We start from the raw sequence: 20398 nt of genomic DNA on the forward strand, positions 1-20398 counted from the left end.
AGGTCCAAGTGCCTTTTCTGAAGAAGACATCACAGAATCTTCCCTAAATTTCAACAACCCAACTCTTTTCTACTGTCCCAAGTGGTGAAGAGCTTCGAGAAGTGTGCGATGGATTTTTGGCTTTTTCTTTTGTAAATTCTGCACTTTGCTGGCATTGCCCATCCGTGGAATGCAGCAGCTATCCTACTTTGGTGCCTCCACTAACACTTCAGCTTTAGCTTCCAGTCCCATTAGTAGCAAATCAACATGTGCATTGAACCTTCCCATTCATAAAATGTGATCAAGAGCCTTATCCCACCTACTCCTCACAGCTTGCTACTGAGGTGGTGAATCTGTTCTCCCCATTTGTCCGATGAAGAAACAGGCACAGAAAGGTCAAGAAGCTGGCCCAAGATCACACGGCTGGAAATTAAGAGCCAGATTTGAGCCTGACTCCTTTTCACTGCAGCACACCGCTGCCCTTGCTTCGTACTGCCTGGCACTAGGGCAGGGGGCCTTCCGGGGCCCAGGGCACTCCTGATTCAAAGGATGTCCTCGAGGCCTGCCTGGAAAGGCAGCGGCCTCCTCAGTACAGGCTGGAGGCTTCCTTGAAGCAGATCGCGGCGGCCAGCCCTGTGCCTGGCAGCTGGGTTCGGAGAACCAGCCAAAGAAAAGCCTTGCTTCCTTTGCACATAAAGCACCCATTCTCAGCCACACACACTGGCACGGACACTCACAGAGCCGAGCCTCAAAGGGTCGGACAATGAAACAGACACAGGCCAGGGCGAAAGATTTGTTTTTCTTTCTAAATGCAACCCAGATCATAATCAACACTTACATACAATTTGCATATGAGCTGAAGTTTTTAATAGGAAAGGTAGGGAATTCTGTGCCAGAGTTTTTGGGGCAGGTGACTGGGGGAGGTGTCTATCCAGACAGCTTTATGGCCTGTGGCCACTGCTTCATGGTGTTTAGCACATGGGCCAAAAATACACCAGCTCCCTTTCCCGCCATGTTTCTCACCTTCTACCCATCTTCCTCTCTCTGTCCCCCTCTCCCACCATTACTGACCCCTACTAGTGGCTAGTCCTGGGCTAGCTGCAGAGCTCAGTGATAATCCAACCTGCCTGCCAGGGCTCCCAATCAGGTAGGGAGACGGGAGAGGAAAAGCAACAGGGGAAATCTAGGATAACAGAGTAAAGATGGAGGCACACACAGTGCTGGGAGACCACACAGTGGGGCGGGGACAGGAGAGATTATAGGGGACCTTCAAGATAGTTCACCACTGACTGACGGATCAGGACGAATGGCTGCCTGACCCATCAGAACAGATCCCAGCCTCCACGTGGAATTGGGTGAATGTCAGCTCGTGGTGGATGACAGAGCTTCACGGAGGAGGCGATGTGGGAGTCGTGAGGGTGTGTTCGCTAGGCAGACAAACTTCCGGGGTGGGGCGTGACTCCGGGTCGAGGGAGCACTAGAGGCAGAGGGGCAGGAGGGCGTCTACTAGGGGAACTCTTGGGGCCTCTCTGTCTCTGATACCTTCGAGACGCACGGTGGTCAGCAGACGTTTGTTGAATGAATGACGGGGAGTCATGGAGATGAGGCTGATGGGCAGCAACATGGCAGTAAGACGCCCGTTTGTTGGCGTCGACTCTGTATGTGCCAGGCCTTCACACAGACTATTGCTCCTGCTTCCTTGTCAGCAGTAGGTGAATTGCCAAGACTAGAAGAGAGATCTTTATAAAAAGTCCCTAACACATAGTAAGTGTTCTATACCCCAAAGTCACAGATACACACATGGGAGCTCAGAGAAATAAGGTAACAGTTTGGACAGCCAGGTCTGTCTGACACCGAGTCCATCCCCTAACCCATGCCGCAGAGGGAACTAGGACTGTTTAACTATGTGAATTCTACTACACACACCTGGAAAACAAGGACATTGTAAGGGCCTGGGCCATTCTTCTCATCAGAATGCTCAGTAGCCCGCACCTTGGCGTGGCTGCGGGGCAGAGCTGTGGCCCTGCGGTTCCCTGCTCTCGTCTCTGTTCCCACGGCCTCTCGTGGCCACAGCATCTCAGTGTGTTGCATGTGATTTCCACACAACAAGGTCCCCAGCTGCAAGCCTGTACTTATTATGAGGCTCAGTCAAAGAAACAGTGACCTGGTCCAACAATGGAAGCTAAGCCATTTTACTGTACCACTCACATCAGACAGGCGAGTGAAGGCATTTTCGAGGGTGGCTTTTACGATATACAACACAGAACAAGCTGTAGGATTTAAGGCCCCAGTACAGTGCAACTGAGCTGTGGACAGCCTCCCACGTCAGGAATGGTCAGCTAGCCTGTGGGTTCAAGGCCCCTGGCGGTCATCGTTATTCACCTTTGTCCTTGAAGTGTCTAGAAACTTCTGATGCTCAGTGGCCAAAGCACCCAGATATTATCCAATACCCAGTATTGGTTTCCCAGTGATGGGAACACAATGAAAATCTAATAGGTCCCACTCTGGTCTTGCGGATGCAACTTCCTGGTTCTCCACTGCCCCTTCTTTCTGTGGTTAACCTTTGGGTCCCAGAAATGAAGGCTCCATACAAAGTTGGAAGGTCCTGGCCAGGGCAAGAAGGAGTTTCTCAGCTGAGACTTTTTCTCTTGACAATCTGAACAGCAAAACTCAACTGAGTATAACAGCCATTGTTTGCATCCTTATTTCTAAAGTGACCCAGACTGACAGGCACAAAATCACATCCAAATTTCACCCCACGCAGCAAGAAAGAAAGAAAACTAAAATCAGGCTGCTTCATCGTTTGTCTCTCATGAATGCATCTTATGAATATTTTTCTTTAAAAGACTCAGGTGCTGAGGACTTGGGAAGACCTATTTGCATGCATTCATTAAATCTCCAGCTTCCATTTTTTAACTAACTAATCGGCATCTTTCATTCATAAATTGGGATTTATCAGTATAGCTCATGAAAGGAGAGAAAATATTATTATTTTATTTAGTTAATATGCAAAGACGCGCTGTGTTTGTAATGATCTGCTTTCACTGAATGGAGGCTGGAAATAGCAGCGGCTTCCTGTAATGAGGGTGTTGATGCCCCGGCCCCAGCTGTTCTCCACTAGACACTCTGCTCCTTGACCCATCAGTGCCCGTGCTCCTTGGGTGAAGGGGCAGGAGCGATTTCCTCACAGCAGGGAAAACTGGACGCCTGGTGTTTGTTCTGTGGATAGAACCAATTCCACCCGCTTTCTTAGTGGGAAGAAAAAGCTTAAGGCACAGAGGTGGAGGGGGCTGGGAAGGAGTGTTCATTTTTGTTGGCTCTAAGACACACACACACACACACACACACACACACACACACACACACGGAACCTGTCAAGAGTTGGGCCCAAACCCATCAATAGAAGATTCCTCTGTAATCTACTGCTTCTTCTCTTCTCTCACCCTATTGCACCTGCCATCCCTCGTGCAGCTTGTCTGCCACACAAATAAATCCTCTGTTCTGAAGTCCCCTGATAAAGGGATTTATTTATCAAGTCGACCTGCATATCCCATTTGTCCCTGCAAATGAGTGGCTCCTTCTTGCTCTCTCTAACCCAGATCTAGAACCAGGGCCCCAGGTTCACCTGGCTTAGCCAGAACTTGGATTCTCTCCCCAACCCCTCCAACGATCAGGCGGCTTTGAACCACAATCAGCTTGCTACTCTGGCCTGCAGAACTGCTCTGGCCTCACCTAGCCGTGTGGGGAGGGGCAGGGGCAGGAGTCAGCACTGCCCTTCCCGGTGTACACTGGGGCAGGGTCCAGCTGCATTCTTTCTGTCCAGCCCTGGTGCCAGCCTGCCGAGGCCTCTGCCTGGGGCCATTCTGTGGCACATTCCAGAGCCTGGCTCGCTTTTGTGTCTTAAAGGAAGATATTCCCTCTGCTGGTTTTTTTTGTTTTGTTTTGTTTTTTGTGTGTTTTTTTTTTTAATTTTAATTTTGCTCTAGGAGCTATTAATATTTTTAAATTATGAAAACATACATGCTCATTGTAGAAAATGTAGAAAAGGAGAAAACTATCCATTTAAAAAATCTAGACTCCCGCCACCAAGAGACCACTGGCATGCACACTCCCACTTGGGGTATCCCCTTTGACCCTTTGTGCCTGTGGTAGAATGGGTCCTCAGACCAAATGGGGGCCACCTGGGCTTCCTCCAGCTGAAGTGACTCTAAAGCAGGATGGAAAAAACAAAAGTACTGTGTATTAAATGTTTACATGCAGCAATCAGAGTCACGTGATAAACGGCAAGCGTATATCTGTGACTGTGTGGACCCATTCAGGGCATCCCTGCGGTGATTGGCATAACTGTATTTAGAGATCGTGTCAAAAGTCTAAAACTGAGACCTTAGCTGAACATGATGCTCCCCTGGGTCTCCTACCCCACCCCCACGGGCCTTGGGTATGTGAATTTGTGCTTATATCATATATGGGATCTTACTACCCTCACATTTTTATATTCTGACAATACTAGTTTGTGAACATTTTTACAAGTCAATAGAAATTCATCAGCAGCCAGTTTTCCATGGCTACCCAGCATTCCATTACGTAAACTTACCATTGAAGCTTTCACCCATTATTGAACATTTCAGATGCCTCTTCAGTTTTTTCACAATGATGAACAATACCTCAATGAACAGCTTCATATGAAAATCTCTGCCTCTCTCTGGGTTTATTTCTGTTGGATGGACTCCTAAAAGGAAAACTATTGGGTCACAGGGTAGGAACATTTTAACGTCTTGTTTTACATCGCTCAATTTGTTTCTAAATCGGTGGTCCTGATTTACCCTGAAAATTAGAACATTTTCATTGCTTTAATTAATCTTTCATTGCAAAAACAATTCACAGAACACATGCTCCTTGCACAAAATTTTAAAAGGTAAGGCCTACATTTCTTTTAACCACCTCCTCCAGTCTCTGAACCCTTCCCTCAGAGGTAGCTTTTCAGTTCAGCAAAAGTCTTCCCTCAATGCATTTAATTGGTTCTCTGTGTACTTATGAGTACATCAAATGTATATCTACAAGTATGAACTGTAACAAAAACTTACATATCTCTGTAACTATAGAAAACATGTTATTTTTGTGTGTAGCTTTTTTTACATGAATGATAGCATATGGCATGTACATTATGTGACTTGTTTCTTTTCCTTCAGCTGTCTGTCTTGTGTATATATAAATTTACCTCTTTCTAACTTGCCATGCATTTCTGTGGGATAGCTATAGCCTAGTTTTGACAGCCCTTCATCTGTGCATCAATATTTGGGTTGATCCCAATTTTTTTCCCTTTTGCAAATAGTGCTGCGTGCACACCTTTTTACACAAGCAAGTGGTTTGAACAAGTTTCTTTTTTCTACAGTAGAAATCAAGAAATAGAAGTTCTGGGTCATGGGACATCCACATTTTTAATTTTAATAGATAACGGCCAAATCGTAGAGGACAATTTGAATGACTTTTATTAGGGATATTCTAGACTGCCTTGGATTTAAGCTCAATTATCAGGATGTGGTTCTGAAGTGTCCTGTTAGGTAGGATGTCACCCAAAGTCCTGTGCATGTATTCATTCATTAGCCCGCCCATGTCTGTCTCCTGAGGACCCAGCACGGTCCTGGATCCGTAGTCCACAGTCGATGAATGTGGGTTAGGTGCTCTCCTCTTTACCAGCCACACCCTCCAGGGGCCTCAACCCGACACCTGATTCCTTTCCCCACCTGCCAACTCCCAGCTCAGCTTTCTAGACAGCGCTCAAATATCGCCTCTTCTTGGAAGGCCTCCCTGGAGCCCAGGCTGAATAAGAAAGCCTCTCTTCTGTGTCCCCATGGCACCCTTAGGTATTGTCTTGTCATGCTTATTGCAATTTGGAATTTCGCCGTCTCTCCCCCATTTCACTGGATAGTCTCGGGGCTTCAATGGTGCCTGGCTTTGGGGTGTCACCTGATCAATGTTTGTGGACTGCTGACCAAACGACAAGCATGAATGAATGGCAGTCTGTCAGCTTTGAGAGAGAAGGAGCAAAGTGTATGCCGAGTGCTTCATACAGAGCTTACCAGAAAACGGCTGTACGAAATTAGGTGGCTGATAATTGATCCTTGATGGTAGTCATGGTGTTGCTCAAAATGAGAAACAAAAAAATAATAAAACAGTCAATGATAAACTCTCACGCACACAAAAGTTGAGAACCACGTCATCCACCTCTCTGGAAAGTGTTTGTGACACTCCTCACTTCAGTCTTTCTCCATGGAATCTAGAAGATTCTGAAGCAATTTGGCTTTTAAAATGCATCACAGAGAATAACAAACAGGAGGGAGAACACCGCTCAAACCGTTGGTCTATGGCAGCTTCTCATCATCAACCTCTGGGTAGGGTCTCAGCTCTGAAAAGAAATGTATGAAAACAAGACTGGAACTCAATGTATCAAAATGTTCCAAATTGTGGCACTAGGGGCCTTAGCGTGATGGGTGATGTTCTGATCTTCTTTTTACTTTTTTTAAACCTTTCAGATTATTTCACCATGTACATAAATTCATTTTAAATAGGAAAGCTAGAAATAACCAAAAAAAGTCTAGCCATTAATGAAGTTTCTAAGAAAAATTCTGAAAATCGTCTGTGATGTGTGTACATATACGACAGGAGAAAACCATTCCAAGAGGGCTAACCAGAAATATGAACTCTCAGATTACATAGTCACTAGTTCAATATTAATTGGGGGCCCTGGGAGGTGCGAAGGACTGTATAGGGGCCGGGAACACAGTGGGGAACGTCAGGTACCCTCACACAACCCTCAGTCTAGTGGAAGCCACAAATCCACGTACTAATGGAGACCAGGCGGCGAGGAGAAAGGGGTGAAACCCACCCGCGGGCCGGCTCCTAGTCTTTGCTGACATGTGCAGGCCCAGGGAAGGAGTATAAATGGAAGTTCATTTACCACGTCTAAATATTCACACGTGATAAATCGAGTTAATAAATCGAAGTACTCTCTAGTCTCCTACCTTGACAAATAAGCCTTTATAATGGCCTGGAAGGCCAAGTTCGAAGCTCGAATTCTCAAACACTCCTCAGATGTCCTTACCTGAAGAAGATGACCTTGGTTGCCTCTCCCCAACACACAGCGTCTACTCTGCTTCTCTTCTCAGGCCTGACTGCGGCTCGCACAGCAAGGGGTTTTGTGCAGGTGCGTGGACACAGCCAAGCTTCTTTCCCTGCCTCCCCCTCCACGGACTCGTGGCTGCATAGGGAAGTAGGGAAGGGTACATTTGGAGTGGGGCCTCTAAGGTGGGGCCAACGGCAGGCGGGACGTCCCCCCTTACCTGGGTCTTAAGGCAGCACTTATTCTGGGCAGGGAGGGACTCTGGTGCCCTGGAGAATGAATGCCGCATCTTACGACAGCAGCGGCTTTTCCGGGTGGCCACATCTTCCACTCTTGGAAGAGAAGCCACAAGTCTGGGTTTTGTTATGAAACTGTATGATTTTTACATGTTGGCAAATAATTTTTTAAGAAGGTAACTTGCTCTGCAGTTCAAACCTAAAGTATCTGTGCACCACCTGTGACCTGTGTGGAAGGAGAGGAAATGAAAATTCCTTTTCCATGTTGCTTCACCACTATTTGGTTTTGAAAATGATATTCCCCAATTCATTAATGTTGTTAAGCCCATCAATTGATGATGAGATGTCTCCATTGTTGTATATGTGTTTGAATTTCATGCATCTTCTGTTTCCCAGCAGAAATCCAGTTTAGTTGGTACCTTCCAGTACTGGTGTGTGTCCTCACATGCCATCAGAAAAGGCCTGATGTTTGGCTGTGAACATTTTCTTCCCGGATGCTGCTTTCCCTCATGTCCTCCTTTAGCCATGATAACCTCGGCACATACCTGTCATTGCACTGCCCGTATGCTGCTGTCATTAGCTCTTTACATGTCGGTCACTTCAAGAATTATCTCCGTGTCCCCAGGGCCTAACACAGAACCTGCCATTTGGTAGATGCCTAGTACATTTCGTTTGTTCTGAACTGAATTCATTGCTGGTGGGTTCTCTTTGATGGCCCGCATCTCCGCAATCACAAGTTAATAATAATCATAGCTGACATTTCTTGGATATTCGCTGTAAGTTAGGCTCTGCGTGAAGAACTTTACGTATATTACCTCATAGAATCTGCTCAACTAACTGCTCAACAATTTTTATCCCCATTTTTCAGATGCAACAATTTTTACCCCATTTTTCAGAGAGACAAAAAGTCCTGCTGCTGAGTCATCCAGCGGGCCAATGGCAGAGGTGGGACTTGAAGCAATCCTGCCTGGTTTGCAAGATCTGTGTTCTTAACCAGTAAGCCAGTGCTTCCTTAAAAGTGCCACGGACACTCCTTGAGACGCTTGTATATAGTACGCAGAGGAGCTCTTATTTTAATTACTCGGCATTTGTTTGACTCAATATGTATTTATCTCAGTGTGTGTTAGGAAAAAAAATTAATGACAGCATGTGTTTTATGGCACGACATATTGATTTTTCTATTTACATCGGTGATACAAAATTTTTCTTTTAAACTTATTGAGTTAAAGTCTAAAAAGTCGAGTCCATTTACAGATGATGTTAGGTGAATAATAAATAAGATAGGAAATACAACAACACAGCAAAATGATGTGTCTGAGTATATTAAAAAAAAAGACTAGAATTGATGCCTCATAAACCACCATATTATGGATTAAAAAAAAACACACAGACACACACACACACACACACACACACACACACACACACAATGAAACTAATTTATAAACTCTTACCATGCGTTTACAAGTTTGTAGGATGTTGTTTAAAAAATGCATCCCAGACCTGCTTAACAAGAACTCCAGCCTCTAAACTTCCAAATTTGAAGCGTGTTTATTTCTTTTTCCTCTTTCTATTTTTGAAACTTAAATGGCCAAATGGATTTTAAAAAATTGCCTCTAAATAAAAAATGAGCTGGGGGCCTGGAGCTCTCCTCTGCCTCATTTCGAGTCCGAGCAAATGGTGAATTACAACACCCCTGGCCATAGTGGTTTCTAACTGCCAAGCTGCCAGGCTTTTAAATAACAGCAGCACAGAAGTGTGGCCATAACGCTACCTATTTCCCTTGCTAAATTATTTATGCGTTTATTATACTTTACATGGGCTGTTGAACCTGACGGTACTTCTGTGGGGGCCAGGTCATTTCAAGAAACCCATTACCGAGAATCAACTCGGCTACATTAGAAACTGGCACATCCAATTGTATGTAATGTTGCTCATTAATATTATATAATTACGGCCTCTGCAGTTGTTTTTGGGCGGTGATGTGTGTGTGCGTGTGTGTGTGCGTGTGTGTGGCACTAGCCAATGGCTTCCAGGCAATCCACTTCATTAAGAAGCTGTTTAACACCAAGGGTGTATTAGTAAAGACTGGCTTAATGCAGCCATAGAACTGGATCTGAGATGACTCGGCCAAATGAAGCTCTTTCCCTGTTTAATGTGTTTTACACGAGATTGCAGTGGTTTATAAAACCGCTCTCCAGGATTCACAGTGTCCGATTTGCCAGCAGATCAACAGCACGGTAGAAGTTTTCTGCCACTAGTAATTTGATGTACGTTATCAGGAGATTGCTGTATTTCCCCCCAAGCAACACAAAACAGCAACAATAAAACCTACTGAACTCTTTGTAAGACTTTCCAAAGTACGCTTGTTAGCTAAATTCAACCTAACATTTATTACTTTTGAACTTTGTGACTTGTATATAAAGAAAACATGGATTAATTCAACAATAATTTGACAAATGCTCTTTAAAGGCCTACTATGTGCCGGACATACTGCTGGGTTCAGGGGATACAAAAGACAAAGAAAAGAGTGCCTGACATGGAGGAGCAACTCTAATGGGATCGGAAGAGTCAATTACATAATAGTCAATTACGTGGCCAAGTGTCTCTGCCAACCTAGGAGAAGACACCCACCTCTGCTGGGGCTTAGGGAAGGCCGGCGAGGGTCCTCGAGTGGGAGTTCCTCTAGCAAAGCAAGTCAGTGCTCTTGGCAGCCTGACACACATGGAAAGGCCTAAGGAAATTGTGTGGGGGGCGCGGGAGACGCTTGCCATCTCCTCCAAAGACTTTCCGTTCTCCTTTGTGAGCAGAATCTGGTTTTGTTTTACGTTTCATGTTGGGGTCCTTTGGTCTCAAGGAAGGTGGTCTAGATCCAGGCAGGTGACTCAGTTCTGACCAAAAAAAATATAAGAGGAAGTGTGCTGGGGGCCCTCGAGAAAGACTTTTCCTCCCTGATCACAGAAAGCTCACGATCAGAGACTCTCAGCTCTTTGAAGCCCTCGGCTTCTTGCTTCTGAATGCGCTGTGAGAGGACTAGGGCCATGACGGGTACCTTAAGACCCTGAAGGGAAGGCTGAGAATGTGCAGAGGTCCCAACCCAGGGCCTGACATTGCTGACCAGCCAGCACCAGCGACCGCCCACCTCCAGACTTCTTAATGTCTGAGAAAATTAACCCCTGACTGTGTAAGTCACTCTTATGCACCCATTCGGGTAACTTGCAGTAAATAGTATTCATGGCTGATTGAAAGTCCATGGAACCACAAGCGTTTCAGGGTGCTTGGAGCAGTGCTCTCCAGAGTTGCAAGAGATGATGCTGAAATGTCATGCAGGTGTCAGGTCCGGTGCATAGCATGCCATGTTCAGGAGGCTGGCAGTGCTTCTCGTACCCCACCAGCATCCTCTCCTGGTCGTGGACCTTCGATGACGGCAGGTGGCACACCGACGGGACACGACATTTTGAATCACACATTGAGAAATGCAGTTGCTTTTCCATTCTCTTTCACTCCTTCTAACTACATGAAGAAAACCTTTCCAGATTGGGCTGGTAAGTCCTTAGCACCTCTCTAACTGTATTCATCTTCCTTTTTAACAAAGGGAAAGAAAGGTCTCAGAGGTAGGGCCTTTGATATACATACAGGATCTAGGAGAAATTCAGTGCCATTATTCTTTAGTTTCCATTGTTTTAAATGTGTTTAAAGCCACTGATGGTATTTAAGCAGTGGATTAATGTAATTAGACTCTCTATTTAGAAAGATTTGGTGAGCACGGCCAGATAGTAAGCCTGAAGATGGCTTTTGCCAAAAAATCCAGATGAGAAAGGATCAGGCTTGAACCAAAGCAGAGATGGAGAGAAAGAGGAGATACTGAGGAAAGAATATGAAGAAAACCTGGGGTCCAATTATAAGAGGATGGAGAAGGAGAGGGAGGAGTTTAGGATGACTCCCACGTTTGGCTTAGGCACCTGAGAGAATGAATCATGGCACCAATGGGTGAACTAGAGAATGTGGAAAGCGGACTTGGGCTGGGAGGCAGCTGATGGGTTCAGTCGGCCACACTGAATTGCAGGTCCCTTGTTAAAACCCAGATGGAGTGGCCTGTGGACCACTGGCTCTCAAAGTGTATTCATCAAACCAGCATCATCAGCCTCACTGGAAAGTTTGTTAGAGTTGCAAGTTCTTGGCTCTATCCCATACCTACTCAATCAGGAATTTTGGTTTGTTTCAACTAGCCCCCCAGGTAATTCTGATGAGTGCCCAAATTTGAGGACCACTGGGTAGAGGAAAGAGTTCTGAATCCAGATACCTAGGCAACATAACGGAGTTGTTTTAGACAAAGCCCTTCCCTGGACCTCAGTTTCCTCAGCTGCAAAATGAGAGCATTGATTTGGCTATAAGACCTCAGGTAAGTCAAGAACCCAATCTGGGACGAAGTGCCCAATCCCCCATACCCACCTCCCCTTTTCTTCTTGGGTAATAAAATATCAGCTTTTAACTGAGTACTTGAACGTGAAATAAAGACCATACTCCCAACCTCTTTGCCATTAGGTGTGGCCGCATGGCCAAGTTCTGGCCAATGGGAGGACAATGAAAGAGATGTGGACGTCAGCTGAAAACTTTTCTCAGAGAAGAGTTATGTCCTCCTCTGTCTTTTCCTCCTGCTTTCCATCTAGAACGCAGACGTGAGGGTTGGAGCTTGATCAGCTATCTTAGATCAAAAGGTAGAAGTTACATTCTGTGGTGGGAAAAAGAGGAGATAGAAGGAGCCTGGTTTCTGATGACGTTTGAAAGTAGCCTACCAGCCCTACTCGTATATTGACTCTCCCAACCTTCTTTTATGAGAGAAAGGAACTTTTTTTAGCTTCTTATTCTGGCTTTTCTGTGCTCTTTATTATTATCAGAAAATCTCTTGTATCGTATAACTTTATTCGAAAAGACTGTGAGAAAGCGAAATCAGGATTCTTGGGGGCAGGGCCTGGGAATCTGCATTTGTTGGGCTCCTGTGGGGACTAATGCACACGGAAGTCTGAGGTTGGATGCTTATGAATCAACTCTTACAGGTTTCCTTTAGTAATATATATACTCCAAGAATAAGGAGCAGGCAATTTGGACATGTAAAGAAAGGACCATCTTTAGTGTTGTTTGTTTTAATATAATGACTTTCTTTGAACATTTATTGCTTAAGGGTTAGTACTGAAATGACACTCTGGCCGAAAGGAAATTCAGACAAACTGGACCAGTGCCTGTGAGTTGGTGGCTATGTTGGGGCCACAGGTTTGGTCTCTGACTCCCAGCTCTCTGGCCTCTGGACCCTGCAGCTTCCCTGCAAGCTCTGAAAAGTTATTCTTTTTCCAGCATCGCAGGTGACAATCCTCCGGCCTAGCCACAGGGTGTGAGATGGCAGCTGTTTGGCAGCATGGCCAGGGTTTTGATACAGGGAAGTGAAGTGTGTCCAATCAAAACAGCAAGGGGTCATCTAGGACAGCAGCCCGTCCACGTAGGTGGCTGGCAGCACAAAAGAATCCAAGTCACACCCCGTGACACATGTCACAGGAAGGCCAACCCCCGTGTCAGCTCACCTGAATCTTTGCCAGGATACAGCGATTTCAAGTGAAGCATATTTGTGCCCTGGACCTTTCCAAAGCATTTATTTGGTAACACTGCATTGGAGGAACTGGCTTCACCACTCCCCACCACAGTGGCTTGTTAACTATGGACTTTATGTTAATGATAATATCTTAAATGGGAAAGGAGGTGGAAAACAGTGTTTAAAATGCACAGGGCTTGCGTGGGGTATGAAACAACTAACAAAAAGAGAAAATGTAACCCGGCAATTAACTGTTAAAAAAAACAATGGTGCTTTCTAAGTAAACACGCACACTTTCCAATACTGAAACAGAGGTGGGGTTTCATAAAACCTGCTTTCGGGACTTGGTTTTGTTTCTGTCTAGCTTGCCTTTTGGTAGTGAGCTTCTAGGCACTCTTGGAAAAGAGGGTATTCCAAAAGTAATTCTGCTCTTTTCCCCTATCTTCACAGAACCTGCCTTTGAATATCATTATTCTATTTCTTTAGTTTCAGTAAAATATATATTCCACAGCTTCATTAGAATGTTTATTAGTGCTGCTGGGCAAAGTCACTGCTGCGTGTTAATCTCTTAGGGGACTGGACCTTATACCTGCCCAGACTTGTCTTCTCATATAGCTCAGTACCCAAAACAACACCAAGGACACCATGCCCTTCAGTTCCATTACAGAAAGCTCCTAGGCCACAGACTCTAAAAGGATCCATTGCTTTAAATATTCCTGCATGCGATGAGCACGTGCTCGTGTAATTTCTGGTAGCATCTGGTGGCTTTTTTGGTATGGGTGTCCATTCCATCATGTGCCTCTGTGTCTTGTGGTAATGACTGAAGCAGGGCTGCTGGTGCATTGTACAACTCCAGGGGGCGTGGCTTTCACATCATGGTCTGTGGTGCTGCGCGGAGTTGCATAGCCACAGCCTGGGCCGCCTTGGGTGGTGGCCCTGATTGCTAAAGTCATCAGACCGGCCTGTTGAGAGTTTGGGTGTGTACTGTTGGGAAAAGGCTGACGATGTATGCTTCAAGGGCAGTGGTGGAGGACAGTATAGCTGGAGTGGGGCAGAGTTCACGCTGTGTGATTATGGGGTGAGATTTATATCACCTGCCAAGCTTTAAGACAGGCTAGTGAAGGAGATATTAGGGCTCTGCTTCCTGGGAGGCTCTGGGTTTGGGGTGTGGTTGACCTCAAAACCCAGCGGGGGCTGGGCAGTAGCCAGCAGGGTCCATGCATTCACCAACCTACAAGTTCTCTGAAGGTGTGTCAGCCCTTGCGAGATAGGGAAGGACCTTTTTCTTTTTTTCCCTTTTGAAAAATCCGATAGTACCTTAATATTGGGGCAGAGATTGCTTTCTCTGTAACCCAAAAGCTTCCCAGTGAGCATGCTTCATGGGAGGGGCTCTCTTCTGCCTGCAGTGTTCAAGCCAGCACTCATCTGCAACTGTAGATGGGTTTGGAGATCCTAAATGGAGCTGCTGAATTGTTGTCATGGTTACCTGGGACAGTTTCTGAGGCCAGAATGTTTTCAAAGAGGGCAGCCCTGAGCTGGGTAAGATTTCTGAGTAGGCAACTGAGCCAAGAGAATTGCTTTCCTCTTCCTTCTCCCATGCTTCTAGTCCCTAACCAGAAGCCTGACAGCTACACTTGTCAGCCTAGCTTCAGCCCAGCCAAACCTACTGCTCATGCTTGATACAGCCTTAAAAGATCAGGCTGACCTAGCAGCACCCTGACTATAGCTTAGGGGTGTCTCCTCCCTCTACAAACCAATACAGGTTCCTGGATTCACTCATGCCTGCAGCTGCTTCCAGGCAAAAGACATCCGTGAAGTAGTTCTCTGCACTTAATATATTAATAAGGAGCTGACACTTAAAAAAATCTCCTATGAGCCCAGCGCTTCTCATGTATCTCAGGTAATTTACCAACCTAGCGCGGGAGGAAATATCATTCACATTTTACCTATGAGGAAGCAGAGACTTGTAGAGGTGATGCCTGGGGCTGCACAACAGGAAGTGGCAGAGCTGGGATTCAAATTCAGGCTGGTAGATTCTAAAGGTAGTCCTCTTTCCTCCAACTTATCGCTGCCATTTTAGCCATTGAGAGTTGGTAGCTCCAGAAGGCTCTCAACCACCTACGGGGCGATGAACACTCATTTGTTCATTTAATAAACATGTCCTCACTCTGCTCAATGCCAGACCTTCTGCTGGCTACTGGAGACACAAAGATAAATCAGATACAACTTTTGCGCTCTAGAAACTAGCACTGACAACCAGCAGTAATTAAAAGAGAGTAATCTACAAGATGCTAGAGAGAGGGGCAGTCAGGGAAACCAATTTGGAGGAAATGACACCAGACTGAACCAGCTATGTTTCAAGGTATGTCCAGTTGTGGGGAATAAACAACAGAGTAACACCCAATCCCTATGCTCAAGGGACTTGCAGTAGAGTTGCAGAGATAAGACTCATGCCCATGACACAATGAAACAATAAAATCACGAAGGCCCCAAACAGGTATTCTACATGGGTGTGTAGTAGGATTGGGAAACTGAGGCAGCAGAAGTTGGGGCCATTGAGGGAAGGCTACAGAAATGAAACAGAAGCCACCTTTGTTCATAAGGTTAATCTTAAAGATCTTTGACCTCTCTCTCTCTCTCTGTCCCTGCCCCCCCCAATCCTTCCATAGTCACTTCTGGCTCTACTGATGTTTTCCATTTCCTACTAAAGGAAAACACTTATTCAACGTCTTTAGAGCTTGAGCTGAGAGCAAGGCATTAACTATCCTAGACCTGATGGTGGTCATAGTGGGGTACAGAGATGAGCAAGACATGCCCTTGAGCAGCAAATAACCCAAATGATGAAAATTTGAGGTGTGAGCTCCAAACCAAGTGGCGGAAGGAATGAAATAATTCGGATTTGGAAAGGGAACTGTCATTCAGGAAAAACTTCAGTGAGGTAGGTTTGTTCATCCATTTCCTCAGCACTCATTCATTGATGCCTCCTACTTGCAAAGTCCCCTCCTCCAAGAGCCCACAGTTGAGCACAGGTCCTGCAGACATACACAACCATTACAATATATTGTGACAAACAAGCATGAGATGTACACAGGGCCATGGGTGCCCCTAAGAGAGAATTCAGAAGACAGCGTTAGTAGCTTCTGAACTGATTCCTAAAACTAACAGTTTTCCAAGTGGAGAGGAGAGGAAAGGGAGGTAAAAATGCACTGAGAGTATGTTTGAAGCAGCTTGGTGTGGGCCCTTTGGAGGGAGATGGGTGTTACGATACACTACGCACAGGGTGGAAACACGTGAACCCAGACTAAGGCGACGTAATAAGCAGCCATAGACGAGATCTAAGCAGGCGAGGACCACAATAAGATTTTCGTTTTGGAAATGTCCTTCTGGTACAGTGTGTATTGGGGACTAGACCAGGATAGAGATGAGGGCTCAGCCATGGGCGCCTGGCAGCTGTATGTTTGTGCCTTGGAAGCCGCACCAGATCGGAGCCTAAACCAAGCTGGGGGAGTAGGGGCTGGTGGAATGGAAGGTGAAGGGAGAGTCCCGCGCGAGGTCTACACTCAGGACAAGAACATACGCAGTTCTAAGCACTGCCCAGCTGCTGGGAAGACCCACCTCCCCTTCCAGAGCCCTCTAGGGCGGAGCTCGGCCGAAAGCACGTGACGCCTAGGGACCCACCTTTACTGTGGGCAGTCGTCCGCTTCATCCGCGGTTTCTCGGGTCGCCACTCCGTTACCCAACACCTAGACTCTTTTCCTTAGTGCTCACGGAATCCGTTCTCTATCGTGAGTCCCCATACGCTCCTCCTGCAAAGCCTAGTTTAGGGAGATAAACAGCCAAGGAGGCCTGTGCCCATACTAAAGATGGCGACGTGCCTCGCTCACGCTGGGTGGGGGAGCGGGTTCCAGGCGCCTGGCCTCACTGGGCGAGGCGCAGACGGAAGGGGCGTCTCTCGAGATAAGTTTTCGACCTTCCTAGGAGGGGACCTGAGCGGGGGGGCGTGGCCCAGCCTAAATACTAACAGCTGATTGGTCTTTCGTCAGGCGGGCGGGGTGTCCGCGATACCCCACCCCTCCCTCTTCGAACCGGAAGTATCTCTCGGTCTTTCCAGCTGGTTGTCATTTCACTCGGCTAGGTCCTGAGGAGAAGGACTCAGCCGCGGCTGCGGGACCCGGGCACCGGGAGGAGGCGGCGGCGGCGGCGGCGGCGACAGCGGCGACAGCAGAGGAGGAAGAGGAGGGAGAAGGAGAAAAGAAGAAGAGCCAGGCGGAGTTCGCCACAACAACAGCGGGGACTGTGGGACTAGGGGAAAGCGACGGCGGCGACGACGACGACGGCCCAGCAACCGTGAGGAGAAACAAAAGCCTTCTAAATTATAGTTTTTTAAAAACAAAATCTTGGGGAAAAAAGAGAGAGAGCGAACAGGGGGGAGGCCCTTCTCTTTCAGGATAACTACACTAGTGGGTGTTTCCTTTTTCCCCTCTTTTTCCCCCTCTGCGGAGAATCGAACTGAGAACTGAACCAACCGCCCCTGGGTCCCATGAGGGAAAAAAACCCCGGAGCCGCAGAGAGGGGAAGAGGCCGTAACCGCTGGACCTTCCAGGTCGCCCCCTTGGTCCCCGCGCCCCCAGGCCGCCGGCTCGCCCTCGTCGAGTCTCTCTAATCCCTCCTGGTCGCGACCCCCCTCAGAGGGAGACACGAGTGTTTCCAGCCCATTTCATGGGGGAGAGGAGGCCGGGGGGAGCCCGAGAACAGCGACCGCGGCAAGATCTGCACCCAGAGCCTCAGGAAAAGCCCCAGAGGCCAAAACTGCGCCCCGGGAAGGAGCAGAAACAGGACCAGGCACAGCAGAGACCTCCCTGCCATCATCCTCCCATTAGTCAACGCTGATTTCCCCCCCGCAACCAGGAATTCACCGCCCACCCCAGATAACCTAATATAATCTATATATATAAATATATAATATATAATGTTCTTAAATTATTCCTGATTTTTTTTTTTTAACCAAGCTGCCAAGAAGAGAACGTGTTCTCCCCTTAGCCCTATTCTAATTTTTATGTGAGTGAATCTAAACTGCTGAGGAAGACCATATGTGATTGTTAAATTATATATATATACATCTATATATATTTTTACTTCGCGCAATGCTTATTCTTCTACATCCATAGAGAAGCTGTGTTTTTGTCCTTCATGTACATTTTCTTTTGGAAAAAGAAAGCGCCTATTTTACTAACCAAAGACTTGATTTTTACCCTCTTTGTTTTTATTCCCTCCTAGAAATAAGCCCGGTTGGATTCATGTTCATGTTTTAAGAGATTTTTTTTTTTTTTCAGTTATTTTTTTTTTTCTTTCGGAGACCAGAATTCCAAATCAAAACTATTTAAAGTGATAAGCTGCGATCTTTGAGCTAGCTATACATAAGACATTTCAAACAAACAAACAACTTAAATTTGGGGTAGAGGATACAAAGGCGTGAGACATCAAGTTGTCGTTTTTTTATTGTTAAGATTCTGCTCGTAAAAATAATAAATGGGGGATTACGGGTTTGGAGTGCTAGTGCAAAGCAATACTGGGAATAAATCTGCTTTTCCAGTCCGATTCCATCCACATGTGCAGCCTCCACACCATCACCAAAATGCCACCCCCAGCCCTGCTGCTTTTATAAATAATAACACAGCTGCCAATGGCAGCAGTGCCGGGTCAGCTTGGCTCTTCCCTGCCCCAGCTACCCACAACATTCAGGATGAGATCTTGGGGTCAGAAAAAGCAAAAAGTCAGCAACAGGAACAGCAAGACCCTTTGGAAAAGCAGCAGCTCTCCCCCAGTCCAGGTCAGGAAGCTGGAATACTGCCTGAAACTGAGAAGGCAAAATCGGAAGAAAACCAAGGGGACAATTCTTCAGAAAATGGCAATGGGAAGGAGAAAATCAGAATCGAATCGCCAGTGTTGACAGGGTTTGATTATCAAGAAGCCACTGGGCTAGGTACTTCCACCCAACCCTTGACATCCAGTGCGTCATCTCTTACTGGTTTCAGTAACTGGTCAGCAGCGATCGCACCTTCTTCCTCTACAATCATCAACGAAGATGCCAGTTTCTTTCACCAGGGAGGGGTCCCGGCTGCTTCGGCTAATAACGGTGCTCTGTTGTTTCAAAATTTTCCCCATCATGTCAGCCCTGGCTTCGGAGGCAGCTTCTCCCCTCAAATCGGGCCTCTCTCACAGCACCACCCTCATCACCCTCATTTCCAGCATCATCACAGCCAGCATCAGCAGCAAAGGAGGTCTCCTGCCAGTCCCCACCCCCCACCTTTCACACATAGAAATGCTGCTTTTAACCAGCTGCCTCATTTGGCGAATAATCTGAACAAACCTCCTTCTCCTTGGAGCAGCTACCAGAGTCCCTCTCCTACACCCTCTTCTTCCTGGAGCCCTGGAGGTGGCGGATATGGTGGCTGGGGAGGTTCCCAAGGCCGGGATCACCGCAGAGGGCTAAATGGAGGAATAACACCCCTGAACTCCATCTCGCCTTTGAAGAAAAATTTTGCAAGCAATCATATTCAGCTGCAGAAGTACGCTCGCCCCAGCTCTGCCTTTGCTCCCAAACCCTGGATGGAAGATAGCTTGAACAGGGCTGACAACATTTTTCCTTTTCCGGTAAGATTATGTTCCACTAATAGATTGAGACGAATAAGGAAATGGTATGGTGTAATATCTATTTAACTAAGAGAGTTGGAATTGTCTATGTTCATATCAGAGCTCTTCTTAGAATTTAAGTTAATCACCAGACGTTATTCTGGCAGGAGAAGAGTGTAATTTGAAATAAAATATTCATCTGTTTCTTTGGCAAATTTCTAATTGTAATCTTCCCCTAGATAACTGTATAAACTGGCATAATTATGAGTACCAGGTAGCTAGTGATGTCATAATTATTAACTGTAGTACCTTTCTAGCTTGACAAGAGAATCGGTTGGTGTTTCCCTATTTATTTAGCTGAGAGTGAATAATATATAGAAGTAAATACCTTTCATTGTGGAAACTGATGAGCATTTTCTGCCCATATGCAGTAACTCTAACCAAAGAAATGGTACTGAGTCACTGAAAACCAACTCTTGGATTATAGTTTTCTCACTGGTTATGTTTAAACCTGGAACCTCTCTGAACCCTGGGTCTGAACAGTCTGAATTCATCAATTTCCTCTTAAACGTCTTGCAAATTCTGGCCTGCCCTGTGTCAGTAAGGACTGCTAAAGAAATGATCTAAATGTTGTCTTCATCCCCATTTCTTTTTGAATACTATGAAACTGTAGATCTCAGAGTGACTCTTTTATGATGTCTTTCACCCATTTGTTTATTTTCCAGTGTTAGCACTAGGGGTGTAGATAATTAAACCATGCCTAAAAATAGATCCAGGCGAAAATCACTTGTCTTTCTTGCCACTGGTGTATTCTTATTCTGCAAGTCACATTGTTTGATGTTTTTG

The 20398-nt window shown here is 46.2% G+C and overlaps 1 protein-coding gene and 1 long non-coding RNA gene across 6 annotated transcripts in view; one reads left to right on the forward strand and one right to left on the reverse strand.

The window, feature by feature from the left end:
* Nucleotides 1-818: 818 nt before the first annotated feature.
* On the reverse strand, nucleotides 819-16844 carry LOC109452489 (uncharacterized). Of its 2 annotated transcripts, none has more exons than XR_016021383.1 (2): nucleotides 16598-16844; nucleotides 819-7237 (listed from the first exon to the last, which is right to left on the reverse strand). It is a non-coding gene; the product is annotated as an uncharacterized LOC109452489 (long non-coding RNA). The 2 variants fall into 2 exon arrangements; XR_016021382.1 differs by lacking the exon at nucleotides 16598-16844 and adding an exon at nucleotides 7320-15543.
* Nucleotides 16845-17024: 180 nt separating this feature from the next.
* CPEB4 (cytoplasmic polyadenylation element binding protein 4) overlaps nucleotides 17025-20398 on the forward strand; it is a 60292-nt gene continuing 56918 nt past the window's right edge. For all 4 annotated transcript variants that reach the window (XM_019741467.3, XM_019741476.3, XM_019741485.3 and 1 more), the window contains exon 1: nucleotides 17025-19573. In XM_019741467.3, coding sequence (XP_019597026.2) covers nucleotides 18449-19573 — 1125 coding nt within the window. In that variant the 5' untranslated portion in view covers nucleotides 17025-18448. The remainder of the gene's footprint in view (nucleotides 19574-20398) is intronic.

The sequence above is a fragment of the Rhinolophus sinicus genome, chromosome 5 (assembly GCF_057876585.1).
Source record: "Rhinolophus sinicus isolate RSI-liver-muscle chromosome 5, RSI-T2T, whole genome shotgun sequence".
Lineage (NCBI taxonomy): Eukaryota > Metazoa > Chordata > Mammalia > Chiroptera > Rhinolophidae > Rhinolophus > Rhinolophus sinicus.